Below are 23004 nucleotides of genomic sequence, written 5' to 3' on the forward strand. Positions count from 1 at the left end.
CAAACTGTTTTCTTCATTAAGTTTATAAAACTACCTGTGTTATTTAGATATTACTTCTTATATCTTATATAATATTTATAAAATTAATAAAAACCTTTATCATCTATAAAAATCAGAACTGGGCTGTGTGAGAGGATAACCAAATGGCCAATAAGCATAAGAAAAGACAGCGTCACTAGTTATGAGAGACACAGAGATTAGAACTACACAGAAATATCATTACACGATCAATAGAAAGACTAAAATTTTTTAATATGACAACAGCAAGTGTGGGTGAGGATGTGGAAACAATGGGATGCTCACACACTGCCGGTGGGATAATCACCTGGGAAAACCCCTTGGAAAACTGCTTGGCCCATATCTACCTAAGCTACATATGCCTACCGTGTGACCCAGCAAGTCCTCTGCAGAAACAATCACAAAAATATGTACAAGAGAATTGACAGCCAAACACTGGAAACAACCCTAAAGGATTTTTCTTATATGTGACCACTAAATAAAGCAATATACAAAAAAAGTATTAAAAAGCAAAACAAAATACAAAAAAAATATATAAAAAGAACTCGACCGAACAAACAATCCGGGCTTTACATGTCCATAAGCAATAAACTGTGGCACTGATGCTAGAATTTCTGCAATAGCTGTCAGTTAGGCAACAGAAACATGACATTTCACATATTGTCTTATCACCCACAAAGCTGCTTCTGTAACTAGGAGTGAGGTTATGCAGAAGCCAGGAAACTTACTCAATGTACAAATTAGGTAAAGAGTTTTTTTTTTATTTGAAGTAAAGTTAATTTATAATGCTGTGTTAGTTTCAAGTGTACAACAGTGATTCATATACACACACACAGACACACATCTATGTGTATACATACAAACACACACCCCACTCATATTTACATGCATATATTCTTTTCCAGATTCTTTTCCCTTATAGGATGTTACAAAATATTGAGTATAGTTCCTTGTGCTATACAGTAGGTCCTTGTTGGTTATCTATTTTACATGTGGTAGTGTGTTAATCCCAAACTCCTAATTTATTCCTCCCATGACAAACTGGGTAAAATTCTAATTTGAATACTAGCCTGTGATCAATAGGTAACTTTATCAGTAAGGATAAATCCTTTAGAGACCGTATTTTCCAGATGAGCCACTTTACCCTTGTCTGGACCCAAACCCAGTCTCACCACTTAGTATCTTACTAACTTCCTATCTTAGTATCTCACTAGTCCATTACTGAGCTCCTTGATTAATTCTTACAGGGAAACTCTTCTATTAAATGGAGCCAGCAACCGGGTGACCATTTTTCTACAATAATTTGTAACATTTTTTTCAAGAAGACAACAGCAATCCCCGTGGTAAAGAAACCAATGGAGAATACTCATGTTCATTAAAAGCAGCACAAGATGGGAGAGATAAATTTGGAGTCTGGGATTTGGCAGACACAAACTACTACACATAAAATAGGTGAACAACAAGGTCCCACTGCATAGCAGAGAGAACTATATTTAATATCCTATAACAAACCATAACAGAAAAGAATATGAAAAAGAGCATATATACACATGTGTATGTGTGTGCATAACTGAATCACTTTGCTGCAGACCAGAAACTAACAGCTCTACTTCAATAAAACATTTTTTAAAAAGACAATATTGATGCATTTATTTTGTAAACAAATGAAATAAACTTAGATTATCAGTAAATTAAAAAAAAAAAAGAAGCAGCACAAAGTAATTTCTAGCATGTAGTATCATTAGGCTTTGGCTACCCTAACTTTTTCATCAGGACTTATAGTTCTGAACAGCCCATTCCTCTTTCCTTATCTACCTGTGAACTAGAGGGGGAATTATTAATTCATGCATAATATTCTCCTCACTACACCTAGGAACAGCCGTTAGCATGGGAAACTGATGGGTGGGAAAAGACGGTGATAATTACCGCCAGCCCCCATCTCCTTTCTGGACTGCATTTCTCAAGCAATTGAAACAGCTGGTACTGCATATGCAGCAACACACAGTAATGTGCTGGGTGGCAGGACCCATTTTATTTTTATCAAATAAAAATTTACCAGGTTGTGAATTTAAAGAGACTTGGCTCTGTGGGGGAGGGGACGGGATAGTTAGGAAGCTTGGGATGGACACATACACACTGCTATATTTAAAATGGATAACCAACAAGGACCTACTGTATAGCACAGGGAATTCTGCTCAACGTTACGTGGCAGTCTGGATGGGAGGGGGATGTGGGGGAGAAGGGATACATGTATATGTATGGCTGAGCCCCTTCCTGGTTCACCTAAAACTATCCCGACACTGTTAACTGGCTATACCCCAATACAAAATAAAAAATATTATTAAAAAAAAAAAAGAGATTTGACTGTTTTAAAAGAAACAGTTACATTTTTAACACCTGTTTACTTACCATTCTGAACATGGGCATTAAGAATATGCTTCAAGTGTTCTATTGACCTAACAAAAAAACGTGCTTCCTTGCATAGAGGAAGCAAGAAGAGAGAAAGAAGAGGTATTATTCAATAGGTATTTCAAATATAAATGGAGACTTCTGACATACATTTCTACATGAAGTAACCCAAGAATGTTACAAGAACATGGAATTATTACATAAGAAGAAACTCTGCATAAGGTAATGTTAATGGTCTCTCTTAAATTTACAGTATCTATATAATGACTGATTCCTGGACATCTGGATTCAAAATTTACTGTGGTTTGTACATCACAGCAATGCTCTCTCCAATAAATAGTTGAATTTCACACAAATGTAAAAACAATAGGTTTATTTTCTTTGTAAATATCATTAATTCTTCAACAACTATTTATTGAGCAACTATTATGCACCAGGCTGCTAAAGGCACCAGACATACTGTAATGAACAAAACAGACCCAAATCCTTGCCCTCACTGAGGTTATGTTCTAGTGACAGAACCAGATGATAAATACAGTAAGTAAATTATAGAGGATGTTTATAAAGAATGTTAGTGGTAAGTGCCAAGGAGACAACATTAAAGCAGTGAAGGGAAATAGGAAATAAATTCAACTCTTTTTAATCAAGGCAGTTTAAAATTGTGGCCTATACATTATTAAACATAACACCTTTGCTAATGTATGTCAAAAGTTCCCCAAAGGCAATTTCAATTGTTTTGAGCCTAGTAAAGCTGTGTGTGTAAAACGACTGAATTAGGATAGGGGTTGTTGGATGGGGCAAGGAGATAAATATTTAATAGGAAAGAAACAAACAAGAAAAATGACTGCTGATTTTAAATGTAAGTAATTATAATAAATGACAATGGCAACACAAATCAAAATGTCAGGCACCGTGTGTGTATTTTCTTTGTAAGTTGCTACAACTCTTAAGACAGTTTACTGTTACGGTCCTCATCTACTTACGGAGAAAATTGAGAACAAAAGGCTCAGAAACATTCCCGAAGGTCACACAGCCAGGAGCCATGGGGATGAACAGACTCTGTTATGCAAACTGCCTTTGGTTTAGAAATGACCGCTGTAGGACAAAGCTATTTAACTTAAATACACTTTCTTAAACCTGAATCTGGAACTAATTCACTCAGATTTTAGAAATTATCGTGCCTTTGTTCTAGTCCTAAGGTTCTTATGTGACAAAAGTGTCCCATTTAAGGAGGAGACTAAACTTGCTCCCCCTTTAGGCTGTGGGGAGGTCAACTGAAGAGTGATGGAAGGGGCATTTTTTGGTCAAAGTTTAAATGATCAAAGAACGTTACTTTGTTTAAAGCACTTATTTTTAAAATGTCTTCCTTTAACATGAAAGTGATTACATGTTCAAGACAATATCGCTTTATCCAGAGCAAGGAAAAATATCATTATCATTAGTATGCATGCTTATGTGCTGAGCTGCTTCAGTCATGTCTCTGTGACCTCACGGACTGTCGCCCGCCAGGTTCCTCTGCCCATGGGATTATCCAGGCAAGAATACTAGAGTAGGTTGCCATGATCTCCTCCAGGGGATCTTCCCCACCAAGAGGTCGAACCTGCGTCTCTTATGTCTCCTGCCTTGGCGGGCGCGTTCTTTACCACTAGTGCCACCTGGGAAGCTCCTATCGTTAGTACTTTAGTGTGAATAGTCATCAGTGAGATTTTCCTTCAGTAGTGCAACCTGATACAGGGATGATAAAGGAAAGAATTCTGACTGAGGTTAATTTACCCAATAACTAAGGAGGCCTACGCTCTGAGAACTGTACAGCCAAGGGAAATACACAGCAGGCATTTCACATCTTATTTTAGCCAGGTGTCAATCCTGAAGATTGGTACCATCACTAAAAAGGGGTGGGAGGAGAAAAACCAGATTCAAGAGATTGTGACTGGCCCAAACCCAGACACCTGTGCGGAGCCCTCAAGTCCAGGCCTCCTGTCTCCAGGCCTGGGGGGCCTCTCCTCATGCTGCTTCCAGATTGAGAATGTCTGGGGGGGAAGAAGGCTGCTGGAAGGGGCAGAAAGTGATGCCCAAGCAGATAGTCAGACTGGCATCAGGATCTTTACTCTGGATTTGATCATGATGACTACAGTTTGAAGAACTGTGTACAGGTTGATGCCATCTCACATAGAAATTCGAAAGGAAATAAAAGATACGCTCATCGCAACTTATTAAGAATAAGACAGAACAGACTGGCGTTGGACACAGAGAAATCTACTAGGCTTGAATCCTGGCCTGACCACTGATTAGCAGTGTACTTACAACCTGGGCAGGGAACCTGACTTCTCTGAGCCCATCTTCTCTTCTCTAGAGTGGGAATAATGATGACCAACACTTCATAGGTTTGCCGGGAGGATTATGTATGAAAAAGATCTTGTATAGCTCCTAGCGTGGAGACATTCCAAAGGGGGAAAACCTCAGTGCCTGTAAGCGAAGGGAACAGACCCACGGAAGAGGTGACGAGAGGTGTACCTCCGGGTCTTTGTTCCACTGCACGACGTACTCCCAGCAGCAGTGTGCGTGCAGCACGTCCAGCTCGAGGCTGCAAGGGAACTGCTTGTAGGCCAAGTGCAGCAGGTCTGCAAGTTAGGAGACAGCAATGTATTACTCCTGCCTGAGGGAGAGCTCCAGCCGCCTTCTTCATGCTGATTTCCTGTGTACCTGTGTTTTTGTCTTACCTGGAATGGCTCCCAAGTCCATCTCCACCTCTGACACCTCAAATAAACCTCGGTTAATACCTTCTCTGGGTTCATCTGGGTTTTCTGCATCTCTTCCTTTATTAGCCAACTTTAACACTTCGGGGCTGAAGTCCTGTTTAAATATCCACTTGGCTACACTGTCTGCAATGCCACCTACAGTTTGGAGACAGGAAAGAAAGTGAACATTGGCAGCATTTGCCAAAAGGGGCCCACAGAGTCAGATCTCAAGGTCCCCACGAAGACCCAAATGCCACATCACGTTAAGCCTGAAAGTGACCCCAAAGCCATGAGATTTACAGCAGTGTTGCCACATACCACTCACCATGCAAGGGCAAGTGGGATCCTGGATCTCTAAGGGCGCCTTTACACTCTTGTAAAATATTAGCTAAATATTAATGTCTATACGCACATACCTTCAATGTGTGTATAGACATGGCCATAAATTCAAACTGCATTTTATCAGGCACAGATGAAGGCATGAATACATCTTTAAATGCTTTCATTTAAATACAAGTGAAAACAGACTCATTAGCATGATACTTATGTCAAGGCTTCTTAGGGCAAAATACTATTTTTAATAGTTAAGAACTTGCCTCTATGGAGTATTTGGGGTCACAATTTAGCCACAGTTAATTAATGGCATGATGCCATACCATATTTCAGTCACCAACATAGTCCAGAAAGTCAGAAATCATAAAAAGCATTCAAGATGAAGAGTCCTGCCTACTACCTAAAACAAATACAAGCTTCTCTAATGTATTAAAACTTTTCCTCTCAGTCTTTCTTCCTATTTTGCTTCAAATGAAAACCTTTTCGACAACAAGAATACAAAATCATGATTATCAGTGGAAATAAATGAGAGCAGTGTGCCAGGTGATCTAATTTCTTATGCTTGGCTTCTAAATCATTTGATAATTCCCATTCCAGGATCAAGTCCTGATCCTATCACTCAAGTTAATATTAAAATGGTGTTCCTACATTTTCACCAGGTGGCAGAACAGAGGACAGTGAGTTTACAATTTGAAAATGTTTACAAATCTTATACAGAATGAGAAGATGAGTTAACTAAATTAAAACCATAAATGCCAGTATTTAATCCCAGAAATAGTCATTCCAGCATCAAATGTCTGACAGAGATGCTGGTAATAAGGAGAGGAAGGATGTCATTACAAATCCAATATTTTAAGATACTTGTGGTCCTACAAAATGTTTAAGCACAGGAATCCAATGACTCTGGAATAGTAGAAAGTGATGCATTGAAAATGAGGTATAAAGTTCCATGGATATTAGGAGGAGGAAGAGAAAATTCACAGTTAGTGGGTCATGAGAGGCTTCCTGGAGGAGGCAGCATTTGAGATGGGCCTTGGAAGTTGAGAAGAGGTAGGTGGTGGGTTACTTATTTACTTTTAAAATCTGAATGTATTTTTCTTTCCTTATTCTTTCAGTCATTTCTATTAAAAAAAAAAAAAAGCAAAGCCCCAGAAAGCTCATACCATAAAAATATAGATCTATGGCTACAAATGCTCAAATAACTTCAGGTTACCTTTTCCTCCTTCTAACAGCTTTTTCACAGAAAGCTTCGGGAGCGGCTCAGCCTGCAGCGAAGACACTTTGGAGGTCCGGGTGTTCGTTTTGCTGTGAAGCAGAGTCTGAAGCAGGAGACAGTCCTCCAGCTGTTTCAGGAGGAGTTTCCAGTATTCCGTGTCAAGAGAAAGGGCCTCCCAGGAATCAGTGAGGGCTTCCGAGTCAGTTCCTGAAACTGTTTGGGAAAACTAACAGAAAACACCCAGTTGATACTCTGGCTAAGAGTCTGGATCAACATTAACTTGAATGAGCTTTTAACATGAAAGCCGATGGATCATTAGGATACATCACAAGGCAATATACAGATGCTGGTGCACAAACATTACTACTTGGTTGGATGGAACATGAGGGTCAGGAGTAGACTGGAGACTTAGGTGCAATGCTAACGGAGTCCAGACATTTATGAAGAGACGTGTGTGAGGCCCATGATTCAACTGACATGCACTGCAAAGGTTTCAGGCCCATCCCCGCAAGAGTTCCTGGATACTGACAGTTCTTCAGAATGTATTAGCCAACATAAAAAATGTATCTTAAATTTCTCTCTCCATTATTAGAAATATCATAAATCAGTCATAATGAATTTAGCCCCAAACTACTGAGACTGACAATGTTGAGTGAATCTCTACAGACCTATTTAAGTGTCCTATCCAATTTAATGCAACATCCCCCTAGAAAAAAATTATTTGATTCACCATGAGATACAAGGGGCATTAGTCTTGTCTTAAATAAATTTTAGTCTTCAAAAGATGGGGAAAAGCCACAAAGTAAAAGGTCAGCTGGAAGCTTTCATCTGAGTCATTCAACACTACGTGCCAAAACCACCCTTATTTCTAAAAAAGGGATATAAACACAATTGTAGAATTAAGAGCTGAAAGAAATCTGAGAAATAATGCTGTCTAACCCTGAGCCTTTTGAATGAAGACCTGCGTTCTAAAGGCACTCACCAGAGACCACCAGCTGTGAACACTAGGTCTCTGCCCTGAATTCAATGCTTCTCCCCTTATGCTGTGTGGAGACTAAGCTCAAGGACGCGTGTCATCTGAATAAACAACTAAAGAAGAACCCCTTATCTCCAAGAGACAGACAAGATCCTGCTGGACACGTATCTCAAATTTTGGATGTTCCACACACTGAAGACAATGCAGGCAGAAGGGGAAAGCGGTTGGGGAGTCCGCTGGAGGGGAGCCCCCCCAGAGTTGCCCCCCGCCCACTCACTTTCTTCTCAGTCAAGCTGCTGGATATCTGGGCAGCGACAGCATGCCCGACGTGCGCGGACAACAGCGCAGCCCCGTTGTTCTCAGACTGAATACAGACCGTGCGCATCTGCTGCCACCAGGGGGACACTGACTGGGAATCCCAGGTCTCTTCAATGGCCACTACAGGCAAATGGGAAAAAAAGAAACTCTTAGCTTAGCACATTTTTTCTTAACCTTTGATGTTAAAATAATGTTAAAACCAAGTTTCCTATTGATGCATGTGTGTATTTTTGAATGAACTGGAAAAATAAATCTTTATTTTATTCAGAACACTTAACATTCCATTTATTTATGCTCTTAGGCATCTTGCTCTGAATCAATTGTGAATCTCTGTCTGGAATATTTTCATCATTGCTGAAAACTACTACTGAATGTTTTAATATAACAGATTATTGTTCTCATCATGCCAAAAAGAGTAAGAAAAATATCACCTCCACCACAGACCATTCAATTCACCTCACTGAACTCAGAAAACACACTTGTTTGTATCATTTTTTATGTTGATGCAAAATGTAAATTTAATTTTCATAAAGCACACTCTGAATGTATTAAGAGTTTTCTATGACTACATAAAGGATTATCTCTAGTGAAACATTTTGTACCTTCTAATCTCCTTTTGTTAAGAGGAAGTATTCTCCCTCCCCGTTTTTGTGGAATTTCAACACTAAACGTTGTTTCTGGGAGTGGAGACCAAATTCCCGAGGAGCCAAACCTCAGCGTCCACGGTGCTCACCTTTCATCTTGCTCAGGAGGCACAGCATTGTATGGAGACAGCAGACAGACTGAGGTTTGTCCAAAATATCTTTTTCCTTAGAAAGCCAAACACTCAGGAGCAGAGACTGAAATCACATTTAAATCTTACTGTAAAAAAATATTTACCATAAACAAAATCTTGTACATTTCTAGACCATATGTGTATTCATGAGTGGTTCAGTCTTTCTGGTTGGGAGGTAAGTGCTTGCTTGTTACAGGACATAGCGTGAGGGGTGGAACAAGGAACAAGGTAGCTTGTCTACCTTAAAGAGATTCCTTATCTGTTGGGGATCAAAATCTCCCCACTTCCACCGCTTCTTTAGGTTCAGTACTACCCTTCAGTGCAAGCTTCTATTAAAGAGCAACTCAGCAGAGAGGGTACTGCCAGTGAGCACGGATCACAGAAGGCTGGCCGCAGGTTATGACTAGAGGGCCTAGAGCTGTGGCTCTAGCCCTGGCCTTGGCCATGCAAAGAAAACCGGGGACTTGGAAGCGGCTGGTGAGTACATAATACTATCAAACTCCAATCTTCAAGTCACTGAGTCAAGAGAAACAGATTTTAAAAGCACTTAAATCAACAGAGTGATTTTTAAGAATGAGCCTATCCACTTAAAATCTTTTAAATTGGGGTTCATAAAACTGGCACACAGATAATTCTGGGGTAATGAAAACTTGAAAGGCATCGTGTCACATCTGTTAACTGATGGTGTGTGTGAAAGGTTTTGATTACCTATAATTATGCAATGTCTTTATATATAAAAAAAAAGTTCTAATAAAATGAAAGACTGACTATCAGTTTAAAAGCATTCAGTTCAGTTCAGTTGCTCAGTCATGTCTGACTCTTTGCGACCCTGTGAATTGCAGCACGCCAGGCCTCCCTGTCCATCACCAACTCCCGGAGTTTACTCAAACTCATGTCCATCGAGTCGGTGATGCCATCCAGCCATCTCACCCTCTGTCGTCCCCTTCTCCTCCTGCCCCCAATCCCTCCCAGCATCAGGTTCTTTTTCAATGAGTTGACTCTCTGCATCAGGTGGCCAAAGTATTGGAGTTTCAGCTTCAACATCAGTCCTTCCAATGAACACCCAGGACTGATCTCCTTTAGGATGGACTGGTTGGATCTCCCCGCAGTCCAAGGGACTCTCAACACCACAGTTCAAAAGCAACAATTTTTCGGTGCTCAGCTTTCTTCACAGTCCAACTCTCACATCCATACATGACCACTGGAAAAACCATAGCCTTGACTAGACGGACCTTTGTTGGCAAAGTAATGTCTCTGCTTTTTAATATGCTGTCTAGGTTGGTCATAACTTTCCTTCCAAGGAGTAAGCGTCTTTTAATTTCATGGCTGCAGTCACCATCTGCAGTGATTTTGGAGCCCAAAAAAATAAAGTCTGACACTGTTTCCACTGTCTCCCCATCTATTTCCCACGAAGTGATGGGACCAGATGCCATGATCTTAGTTTTCTGAATGTTGAGCTTTAAGCCAACTTTTTCACTCTCCTCTTTCACTTTCATCAAGAGGCTTTTTAGTTCCTCTTCACTTTCTGCCATAAGGGTGGTGTCATCTACATATCTGAGGTTATTGATATTTCTCCCGGCAATCTTGATTCCAGCTTGTGCTTCCTCCAGCCCAGCGTTTCTCATGATGTACTCTGCATATAAGTTAAATAAGCAGGGTGACAATATACAGCCTTGATGTACTCCTTTTCCTATTTGGAACCAGTCTGGTGTTCCATGTCCAGTTCTAACTGTTGCTTCCTGACCTGCATACAGGTTTCTCAAGAGGCAGGTCAAGTGGTCTGGTATTCCCATCTCTTTCAGAATTTTCCACAGTTTATTGTGATCCACACAATCAAAGGCTTTGGCGTAGTCAATAAAGCAGAAATAGATGTTTTTCTGGAACTCTCTTGCTTTTTTGATGATCCAGCGGATGTTGGCAATTTGATCTCTGGTTCCTCTGCCTTTTCAAAATCCAGCTTGAACATCTGGAAGTTCATGGTTCACGTATTGCTAAAGCCTGGCTTAGAGAATTTTGAGCATTACTTTACTAGTGTGTGAGATGAGTGCAATTGTGCAGTAGTTTGAGCATTCTTTGGGACTGGAATGAAAACTGACCTTTTCCAGTCCTGTGGCCACTGTTGAGTTTTCCGTATTTGCTGGCATACTGAGTGCAGCACCTTCACTGCATCATCTTTCAGGATTTGAAGTAGCTCAACTGGAATTCCATCACCTTCACTAGCTTTGTTCGTAGTGATGCTTTCTAAGGCCCATTTGACTTCACATTCCAGGATGTCTGGCTCTAGGTGAGTGACCATATCATCGTGATTATCTGGGTTGTGAAGATCTTTTTTGCACAGTTCTTCTGTGTATTCTTGCCACCTCTCCTTAATATCTTCTGCTTCTGTTAGGTCCATACCATTTCTGTCCTTTATCTAACCCACCTTTGCATGAAATGTTCCCTTGGTATCTCTAATTTTCTTGAAGAGATCTCTAGTCTTTCCCATTCTGTTTTCCTCTATTTCTTTGCGTTGATCGCCGAGGAAAGGTCTCTTATCTCTCCTTGCTATTCTTTGGAACTCTGCATTCAAATGAGAATATCTTTCATTTTCTCCTTTGCTTTTTGCTTCTCTTCTTTCACAGCTATTTGTAAGGCCTCCTCAGACAACCATTTTGCCTTTTTGCATTTCTTTTCCATGGGGATGGTCTTGATCCCTGTCTCCTGTACAATGTCATGAATCTCTGTCCATAGTTCATCAAGTACTCTGTCTATCAGATCTAGTCCCTTAAATCTATTTCTCACTTCCACTGTATAGTCATAAGGGATTTGATTTAGGTCATACCTGAATGGTCTAGTGGTTTTCCCTACTTTCTTCAATTTAAGTCTGAATTTGGCAATAAGGAGTTCATGATCTGAGCCACAGCCAGCTCCCGGTCTTGTTTTTGCTGACTGTATAGAGCTTCTCCATTAGTACATACAATTTTCAAAATGGCTGATTCATGTTAATGTATGACAAAACCCACTACAATACTGTAAAGTAATTAGCCTCCAACTAATAAAAATAAATGAAAAAAAAAAATCAGAACAAGAAAAAAAAAAAAAAAAAAGAAGAGTAGGAAGCTGAAGGAGAAGTGTGTGAAGGGAATTAACTCAGGAGAATGACCCAAGGCAGGTAAGTAAAAGTACCTGACAGGCGTATCTTCCCATTTGATAACAACAACCTCTTGGGGCAGGGCTGGCTACTGGGGTTTTACAAACGATAAGGAAAAATAACTTACTTAATGATTTAGAACTAGTTTGAACCTAGATCTGCCTGGCTGTATAAATATAAAAATATACACACACACTTTTTCTCCTATTTCTCCCTTTTTTGGTTTAACTTGTGTCTTTTTTAACCCTTTCACATCTCACCCTTTATTAGCCTCCTTTATACCTCATCCTATCCATATACCTTTTCATTTTTAAAAAACTGGGTATGTCCTTTCATATTTGCCCTCATATTCAGAAGACAATGACAGTGTTAACAACAATCAGTGCTAATGGTTATTTAGAGCTTATTATGAGCCAAGCCACTAACTGCCTTCATAAGTTAAGATACACAGAAAGTATTATGTAGGGAGGACAAGATGGGGTTCACTTTCACAAAAATGGGGTCGTATTATATCATGTTCATTCCACTTGCTACATAATATCCTCTGTCATCCACAAAATTTTGACTGACATTAGCCATTTATCAATGTTATTCCCTCTGTTTTAAACTTCTTCTTAATCTCATATAGCACCGCTGTTTATAACCACAAGGCAGGCTAAAAAAAATGAATTGCCTACATGGACAATAAAGACATTCCAGAATTGTGAAAATTACTTCGTCTTGGTGTCTTGTGCACACAGGTTGTGAGGCAAATCAAAAGGAAATCAAGGGAGGTGGCAGAATTTACCTACTAGGTTCATGGCCAGGTTGCCATTTGACTCACCCTGATTAGTTGTGGAGACAAAATGCATGTCCAGGGGTTACGTTAGGCGCACACCAGGTTTCTAATACACTATGTTTCTCAAAGTTTGATTTCATGTCCCCAACAGTAAGGGTTTCAAAAGTGCTCACAAAGATTTCCAATCCAAAGGGTTGTTTTAAACTGTATTATGTTTACACAGATTAAATGTCAAGCCTTTGCTCTCTCTTCCCACTGCACTCTTCTAATTTTTTCTTCAATTAACCGCTTCCTCATCCATCACTACATTTACCAAGTCCTGAAACAAACAAAAAACCTTGTTCTTCTGCTTAACTCTCCTTTTCATGTCTCTCTGAGATCTGCTCTATCTCTTGACCAACTAGGTAATCTCTGCTTATAAGCTAAACAGTGTTCTTGTTTTTTTAAACTTAAAAAAATTCCAAAGCAGTCATGCTTTTATTTATGTGCAGAAAGTCAGTGTAAACAGAGGATGCTGTGGGCATAACAGGATGAGACAATTTTAGAATCACTTATGTGACAGAAAGATTTATTAAACTTCAGGAAAAATTAAGGGGAAAGGAGAAAAATAAGCAAAGTATAGAGAATAGAGAGAGGAACATAGATACCTCATAGAATACACACAGAGACATACACAACAGGAAAAGACAGTACCTGGAAGGTAACCATCTCCACAACTAGTGAATACAAAATAAGATATATTTTCAAAACATCGAAGCAAAGACTGTTAGATTATGTATTATTCATAATGTAAACATTTGTATTAGAGATTCGCACACTGTGTGAATCATGTTGTTTCATAACTGTTAATTCACATATAATTGTCACCAACTGACATCTTACTAGATGACATTTGAACAAAAGACTTTGAATAACAGAATCCTTGAATAGAAATTTACTAAATTCCTCTAATCAAGGAGTATCTAAGACTTGTTAGAACTTCCACCTAAGAAAGAAATAGAAACATCCAGGGGTCTTTGGTGGGTGCTTCTAAAGCCCAATGAGCTTTACCTTTTGCAAAATATCCTCCTATATAATGCACATCCTTAATGTTTTAGTCCTTCACTCAACGGAAATGCTGGCATACATAGTATGAGGAAGCCATCTGTCAGCCTTGCCTGCCTGTACTTCAAAGAAATCTACCTTGTCAGTCTTTTGGATGAGCCTTATTTCCTAGCCCTTCCTGAAAACTAGGGTTTGTTTTAGGTTACAGAATCTGAAACTTGATACAATTCCATTGAGGATAGTTTTGAACGTTGCGAAAAACTATCAGTTGTCGTCTGTGAAGGACACCATCTGTGATTATACTAGATTGGGAAATCTTTTCAAATTAAAAAATGTATACAACCTAGATTATAAGTACCAAGTTTTTTCATGCACATAATTCCAATAAAACTATTCTTTCAAATATTTCAGAAGAAAAAAGAATTCAGAAAATAATTGATCAGGAAAGAATAGGAAGAGCTAGCATTTCAAATAATGTGTCTTTAAAACACTAGTAGTAAATTTTGCTGAAAGACCTATCACTTTTTATTCATGACTGTTATGTCTATATTCCTGAAAGTCTGTTACTCTTTTAACATTAAATAATAGACGTTAATCTATATTCCCTTTAAAAAAACTACTTGAATCTTAATAACTCCAGAAAAATGTCACTGGTCTATATTGTGGCACTGGTAATAACTGCTTTGGGAAGGAGCAAGATGTAAGCAGAACACACACCTACTGCCTGGTGTACAAACGCCGGCACTTTACCTTCCCACGGCCCGATGGCTGCGAACAGTGTGAGTGCGTGGGCGGCCATGCTGTCTAACAACGTCGCCACAATGACCGAGCAGGCCTTTTAAAAGCTAGTCTTAATAAGTGTAAATCTATGGCTGATTCATATCAATGTATGACAAAACCCACTGAAATGTTGTGAAGTAATTAGCCTCCAACTAATAAAAAAATTAAAAAAAAAAAAAAAAAAAAAAGCTAGTCTTACTGTGCACTCAGTTTCTTACTTTAATTCTTGGGCTTTTTTCCCCCCAAGAGAAGCTTCCTCTTCCCTTCCCATTCATTATAGCCTTTAAGTGAAAATGTCTTCTTTTCTATTTCTCCTTTTTACTCTGTACTCACAGGATTTTTAAAAATCACTTAATTATAAATTAAGTAAGGGCTTCCCTGGAGGCTCAGACAGTAAAGAATCTGCCCGCAATGTAGGAGACCAGGGTTCAATCCCTGGGTCAGGAAGATCCACTGGAGGAGGAAATCGCAACTCACTCCAATATTCTTGCCTGAAGAATGCCATGGACAGAAGACCCTGGCAGGCTACAGTCCATGGGGTCAAAAAGAGTTGGACATGACTGAGTGACTAACATACAAATTAAGTAAACTAAACTGAGTAAACTGATTGGTTTTAAAATACTTAAAAAATACAGTATCTTCTACTATATTTGAAACAAAAATACTTCAAAAATGAAACCCAGCCATAAAACATTTGTCTAGGAAAAAGAATTCAGCTATTTGGAATGTGTGAAACAGTCTCATAAGAGATGATTTCTTAAAAATTGTTTAAAATTTTAGCCAATTTTAGAAATTTAGTAGCACGATAATATAGGTCACAGCCTGATGCGTTTAAAGTAGAGGAATTTTCCATATAATACATATCACTCTATCACATTATAAAACACACACACATACACACATATATATTTACAGTAAAGTCTACTAATTTTAAGTCAGGTAAATAATACCATAAATGTGATAAAGTACATCTCCACCCAAAGTTCCTTTGTGTCTCTTTGAGTCAATCTCCAACTCCCACTCTCAACCTCTAGCAAACATTCATCTCCTTTGTTTCTCTATTTTTGCTTATTCTAGTGTTTCATATAACTAAAATCATCAGTAGGTACTCTTTTGTTTCTGGATCATTTCACCTGGCCTAATGCTTTTGAGATTCATTTCTGTTATTCTGTGTATCAGTAGTTCATTTCATTGTATGGTTATACCATACTTCATCCATTTATCAATTATTGGATATTTGGATTGTTTCCAGTCTGGGTTATTAGGAAAAAAGCTGCTGTAAATAGTTTACTCCAAGTCTACGCAAACATACATTCTCATTGCTCTTGACTAAGTACCTAGGAGTAAGACTGCTGGATTTTACGGCAAAGCTATGTTCAACTTGATAAGAAACTTTCAAACTGTTTTCTACAGTGGTTATAATAAGTTGCATTTCCATCATCTGTGTTGAGCATTCTGATTGCTCTACATCCTCAGCAACACTATGTCAGTCTTTTTAGTTTTAGTCATTCTTTGGGACAGAGGCCATCATGGTTTTATTTTTGCATTTCCCTAACAGCTAATTCCTGAACATCATTCAGGTAATTATTTGCAATCTGTATGTATGTTTTGGTGACGTATCTGTTCAAATCCTTTGCACATTTTTAAACTGTATTGTCCACTACTGAGTTGCACAAATTCTTTGTACAACCTGGACACAATGCATTTATCAGATCTACGTTTTGTAAAAGAGACCTGCCTTTTCAATTTCTTAACAGTCTTTTAAGAAACAAAAGTTTTGAAATTTTATGAAGCATAATTTATCAGTATTTTTCTTTTACAGTTCATGCCTTTTCTATCTCAAGAAACCTTTGTCTAAACCAAGCTTGCTCTGATATTTTCTTCTATAGATTTTGTAGTTTTACCTCATATTGATATTTATGTTCCACTGGACTTAATTTTTTTAATACACGGCTTGAGGTCTAAGTGTGAGGCTTGTTTCTTCCAGCCTTTGATCAAATTGCCAACATCCACTGGATCATAGAAAAAGCAAGAGAGTTCCAGAAAAACATCTACTTCTGCTTTATTGACTTCGCCAAAGCCTTTGACTGTGTGGATCACAATAAACTGTGGAAAATTCTTAAAGAGACGGGAATACCAGACCACCTTATCTGCCTCCTGAGAAACTTGTATGCAGGATAAGAAGCAACAGTTAGAACTGGACATGAACAATGGATTGGTTCAACATTGGGAAAGGAGTACATCAACGGTGTACATTGCCATCCTGCTTACTTAACTTATATATGAAGTATATCATATGAAATGTTGGGCTGGATGACTCACAAGCTGGAATCAAGATTGCTGGGAGAAATATCAACCACCTCGGATATGCAGATGGTACCACTTTAACGGCAGAAAGTAAAGAGGAACTAAAGAGCTTGATGAAGGTAAAAGAGGAGAGTGAAAAAGCTGGCTTAAAATTCAACATTCAAAAAACAAAGATAACGGCATCCAGTCCCAACACTTCATCACAAATAGAGGGGGAAAGGTGGAAACAGTGTCAGATTTCATTTTCTTGGGCTCCAAAATCACTGCAGACGGTCACCGTAGCTATGAAAGCAAAGCTATGACAAACCTAGACAATGTATTAAAAAGCAGAGACATCACTTTGACAACAAAGGTCCATATAGTCAAAACTATGGTTTTTCCAATAGTCAGGTATGGATATGACAGCTGGATCACAAAGAAGGCTGAGTGCTGAAGAATTGATGCTTTTGAACTGTGGTGCTAGAGAAGACTCTTGAGAGTCCCTTGGACAGCAGAGATCAAACCAGTCAATCCTAAAGGAAATCAACCCTGAATATCCACTGGAAGGACTGGTGCTGAAGCTGAAGCTCCAATACTTTGGCCACCTGATATGAACAGCTGGCTCACTGGAAAAGACCCTGATTTTGGGAAAGACTGAGGGCAAGAGGGGAAAGGGGTGACAGAGGATGAGATGGTTGGATGGCATCACTGATTCAGTGAACATGAGTTTGAGCAAACTCCAGGAGATAGTGAAGGACAGGGAAGCCTGGTGTACTGCAGTTCATGGGGTCACAAAGAGTTGGACACGACTTGGCAACTGAACAATGACGACCTCAGTTTTAATGTAAAGAAAATTTAAATTAAACTGATTAAGTACAATAGAAAATAAGTAGTAGACTGTGTTCATCTATTTAAGCATCTCAATTTTGAATGATAGGTAATAGTTGTCTTTTTAAAAACTTTTTAATTTGCAATAATTATAGATTCACTGGTGGCACGAAGGAGCACAGGGAGGTCCGTGGGCCCTTCCTGCAGTCTTCCCTCATGTTAACATCTTACACAAAACCAAGAAACTGTCATTGGTAAAAGCCATAAAGCTTATTCAAATTTCAGCAGCAATACATGCACTCATTTTGCAGCATGGAAGTTTATCCTGTGTAGCACTGCATAACCATCACCATCCAGATACTCAACTCCACCACTGGCACAAAATCTCCCTCCTGTTAACCCTTTATAGCCACACCCTCCTCCCTGACATTCATCCCTAACACTTGACAACCACTAATCTGTTCTCCGTCTTTATGACTGTTATTTTATGAATGTTATGAAAATAGATTCATGCAGTATGTATCTTTTTTGAAATTGGTTTTTTCTATTTGCATATTTTCCTCATTCCTCCAAGCTACTGCTTCTACTAATAGTTTATTCCTTTTAATTGCTGAGGGGTGTTCCACGGTAAGAATGTGCCACAGTCTGTTTATCTGTTTATCCACTGAAGGGCACTGAGCAGGTTTCAGTGTCTGGCTATTATGAATGAAGGCACTTATGAACAACCATGTGCAAGCAATGTGTACCTTTAACTGTACTTCCTGACATCTACACTGCAAAGGGAGGTAGAGCAAAATCCATTTTTAAAGGACTTACATGTTCAATTAAAACAATATTGTGGTCCAGTTACATAAAGAATCCACGTGCCAATGCAAGCGACACAAGTTAGATCCCTGGTCCGGGTGGAGCCCACATACCTCGGGGCAACTAAGCCTGCGCCCGAGAGCACGTGCTCTGCAATAAGAGAAGCCGCCAGCATGAGAAGCCCGTGCGCCGCAGCTAGAGAGCAGGCCCAGCTCACCAGAACTGGAGAGCGCCTGTGAGCAGCAGCGAAGACCCAGCACAGTTAAAAACAAACCGATCAATAAATAAAAACTGATGTTAGCACAGTCAACAAATTCATAGAGGGGGAAGGCCCAAATCCTGGCCCAAACTTGAGATGTGAGTGGGCATGTGATAAAGGGTGTGCATGTGTGTATCTCTGTACATGTGGGGGGCAGTCAAGAGCAGAACAAGTGATGTGGGGCAACACCCTTGCCCTTTACAGAAAGGTTGAAAATTTAGTGTTATAGTTTTCCCACTGGATGCTTCTTTGATTTATATTTGTTATGGCACAGAGATTAAATCCTAACATGTATTCAAAGTCTGAGCATGTCTGATAATTCAATAATGCTTTAAGGAAACAATTTTGTCCTCTAGATAAGATCTTTTTAGGCTAATATGAACATTTTTTTCTGATGATCCCAGTCCACTGTAAATGCATGCATACACAACAGACTCTAAATTTATTTTAGGCCAACCTTGAAATATGCTGGTTATAATTTACAGAGAATGAGAAAAATCATATATTATTATTCAATTAAATACATGATATACATTTCCTTGACAGTTTTTAGAAAGTTTTCATGTATGCTCTACAATACAATTTAGACAAGAGTTAAATAAAAAAAGGAGACAGCCACTTCCAGATGACATTAACAAGGAAGAACAGCATCCAGCAACAAGAAACCTTACCAACAACAGCTGGGGGCTAAGTCCAGCCGACTCCAAAGTGTGACACATTTCCTCAGTGGAGCTTTCTCCACATAAACACTTCCAAAAAAAGAAACTGCCTGGTAAAACAAAAACAAAACATGTTAACCAATGCCTGTTACCTAACTCAAAATCTTCCTGAATTGCAATCTAGATTCCTAGAGGAGCAAAACAACAGCAGAGAAGGGAAATCAGTGGCTCAGTTTGCTTAAGTGATTAAAGCAGAAGGCAAATCATTACATGTCTCACACTGTCTCCTAAGTACACTTTTTAATTCAGCACAACTTTCATGAGGTAGTGCCTTACCCATCCAGAGGGTCTTCCATTGACTGTAAAACATACATTCAATTCTTTGGTTAATTAATTTAAAAAGAGGGAGAATTCAGAAAGTAGTTTATCATTCTACCTACCTAAAGCCACATATTCCTCTTCACTTGTCTTCTTTATGTTGACCACATCTTTCTCATATTCTAAATATTCCAGGAATGTTTTCACAGGTAACACACCATCCTTCTCATCAGAAAATCGGACAGCAGTCCTGCTGTTCTCCTGCTTATACTTCTCTAACAAGGCCTGGAGCTTAAGGAGCTCTTTTTCATCCAGCCTTAGTAACACAGCCAAGTCCTTAAATTTAGCGAGGAAGGAAAAGTTATCAATAGACCATGTCTCTTTCTATGACTTCCATTATGTGTCAATTATCTGTCATTATCTGCCATATCTGTCATTATCACCTGAAACAAAATCCAAGACGATAAGCAAAAAATGACTTCTTAATTAATGTGATAGCTATGGTGTGCTCTGCTGAAAATTTTACTCTCAGTTGATGAGTAGGATATTATTTAAATAAAATAATCTTGAAACACTACATATTACTGAAAGTATCATTCTCAGAAAGTTTCTTGACATTATTCAATACCCTTCTAAAATGTCTGAATTTTAATAAACATATATTATTGCTTAATCAGAAAAAAATGTAAGTGGCTGTTAACTGCCAACTCTTGCAATTCTGAGGAAACGAAAGAACTACCAGATATTTAATACTTGTTTTAGTAAGCAGCACAAACACTATAAAATAAAAGCAGTGGGCAACAGTCCTCACTGTATCTACATATAAATTCTCTACATGGCTCTCAGGGTTATAGAGATTAAAATGTAACAGATACAACCGGCCAGCCTCTCAAACTGTTTTTACATCAGATGTGCAGAAACATCTTCTGCTACTACTACTGATGGTGGTGGCAGTTTAGTTGCTCAGTCGTGTCCGCCTCTTTGAGACCTCATGGACTGCTGCCCACCAGGTTCCTCTGTCCATGGAATTCTCCAGGCAAGAAAACTGGAGTGGGTAGCCATTCCCTTCTCCAGGGGATCTTTCCAACCCAGGCACCCTATAGATACAACTTAATCAACCTGAACTTTTCTGTTGCTTGCAAGTATTTTTCACTATTGGAGAAGTAATAGCAGAACAAAATCTCCTGAAAAATGGCCTTGTCATTTATCATGGCATTCACAGAATAGTATTATGAAGAGATCATTAACATACTTTATAAAATTCATCTATATTACCAAAGATTAAAAAAAATGTTAGAATGTGTAGGCTATTTTCAATACTGAGAGGAAATATTTTCAGTATTTTCCACTTCTCATTTTTATTTAAAATTTCTGTTTATTTCTATACATGTATTTACAATAATAGGCATCTGTTTTAAAACTCAATGAGCTTTCAGATGTACCAAATATGTTTTTTAAAAGCGTTACCAGTGACTTGACAAATCACTAAAGTCACTTTAATGATTTTCCTTTAGATAAGTAAAAGACATGAGACCTTGAAGCCACCAATCTGCCCACGGTCACACAGTGGTTGAAGGAGGAGAGAACAATATTTCTCTCTGTTCTCTATCAAGAGAAATTCTATTTCTCTGCAGAGAAAGTAGGAATTTTGTATGCTCTCCTAGAAATGAGCAATATTGCACTTGCACTATAATAAGGATTACAAAGTCCTATCACTTTTTTACATTTTGAAGAAGAAAACCAAAGAAATTTTCTACAATTACTTTAAACACTCTCATGTAAGATGGACTATCTTAAAAACATATTCTATTATGTAGTAAATAACAGAGCCATATCAGTTTACTAAGAACAACACAGAAAAGCTGGTCTCTTCTGCTTGTTAGAATCATTTTCTTTAAAATAAATAGAAAATTTGCTACTTCTGTTCATTGCATATTTTTGACTAGCAAACCCTGTGGAAAAGAAGTTTTAAGAAGCAATTTTATAAAATAAGTTAGGGAAAACCAAATGCTTCTAGGTACTGACAATGGATTAATAACAAGTTCAATATTTAAGCCTAAATAACATAAATTTAGGAGCAAGATACAGAAAGCCAGCAGGGGGTCTTGTAAAGAAAATAAACCTTTACACATTAAAAAAAAAAAACCTCTTAATATTTGTACTTCTTTGCTATCAATTAAAAAATAAAAAACAACCAGAGATTATTTTGTATAATGAGTAATGGGATTACTCACATTATCAGAGAACGGTGTATCTGAATGAAAATCAGTGGAATTTAATTGACTAACAGACTCATAAAGATGGAGCAATTTCAATTTATTGGCACAAAACTGTAGCAGTCCTTCATCAACAGACTCAAGCTCTATAGAGCAGAAAGAAAAAATACATTAATGAGATATATTTAACAGACTGATAAAAAAACCTCTTAATTTTACATAATTTCTTGATGTCCATTTTAGAATATTGCTATGCTTTCAATATAACAGATTAAGAAGTCAAAAATAATTTTTCTATCATGCAAAGTGTCTGAATTTTTAAATGAAGGTGCTCTAATAGTGGGAGGGGAGGAAAAAAAGAAAGAAAGAAAACAGAAGAGATATTTTAGTCTAGTACTTAAATTTAAACAAATATTTTGGAAACAGGCTTGAAAATATCCTCCCCTCACCCCATAACTCAAATGTTGTCTATTATTCTCATGCCCTGAGAAAAGACAATTGGAAAGCTGCCTGGCTCTTCTTATCACTGTGGTCAAAGATACTATAATTCAACCAGAAACTGGATTGTAACACATGTATCCTCAAGAGAGGCTGAGAAAGAGACCAAAAGTAGAATTCCACCTGCATCAGTCAGTTTTCCTGTCAAGATTAACGCTGGAAAAGTACCCACTCTCTGCATAATACATTCCTGTATGATAAAGGCAGACACTGAAAACGGCAAGACTCTGTTAAAAGAGATATAGTAACATGGAAGATTGTCTATGTTCTTATAGCCACAATAAAATTTAGCATACTCAGTACTTATCACTTTTAGGACTCTCATTTGTGGGTAGAACTTGAAGCTAGTGATGGTATAGAACTCTGACAATGGTGTTTGGCTTACTCCCAGCCCAGTGCAAGACAAAATTTAATAAATTTTTTGACATTTTAAAAAAATCCTTAGGGGGATAGGGAGATTTTAGAAGTATACTATACTTTTAAGAAGAGGCATTTCTAACATGTATGCACTAAGGGAGTTTTCTATTTGCTAAAAGTCAACTTTAGATGTGTTAAAAAAAAAATTCAAAATTAGGATGCTTACTGTCCTGCAACAGTGTATTATTTATTTGTTTATTTTTC

General features: G+C 38.2%; 1 protein-coding gene across 1 annotated transcript in view; it reads right to left on the bottom strand.

Moving 5' to 3' along the window:
* Positions 1–23004, bottom strand: part of RAB3GAP2 (RAB3 GTPase activating non-catalytic protein subunit 2) — a 103585-nt gene that overhangs the window by 12097 nt on the left and 68484 nt on the right. The window contains exons 19-27 of the mRNA XM_043924072.1: positions 21904–22031; positions 19792–20005; positions 19364–19461; positions 8742–8847; positions 7968–8128; positions 6712–6940; positions 5148–5321; positions 4942–5048; positions 2428–2494 (exon numbers count right to left, since the gene is read on the bottom strand). Coding sequence (XP_043780007.1) covers positions 2428–2494; positions 4942–5048; positions 5148–5321; positions 6712–6940; positions 7968–8128; positions 8742–8847; positions 19364–19461; positions 19792–20005; positions 21904–22031 — 1284 coding nt within the window. The remainder of the gene's footprint in view (positions 1–2427; positions 2495–4941; positions 5049–5147; positions 5322–6711; positions 6941–7967; positions 8129–8741; positions 8848–19363; positions 19462–19791; positions 20006–21903; positions 22032–23004) is intronic.

This window comes from Cervus elaphus, chromosome 14, assembly GCF_910594005.1.
Source record: "Cervus elaphus chromosome 14, mCerEla1.1, whole genome shotgun sequence".
Lineage (NCBI taxonomy): Eukaryota > Metazoa > Chordata > Mammalia > Artiodactyla > Cervidae > Cervus > Cervus elaphus.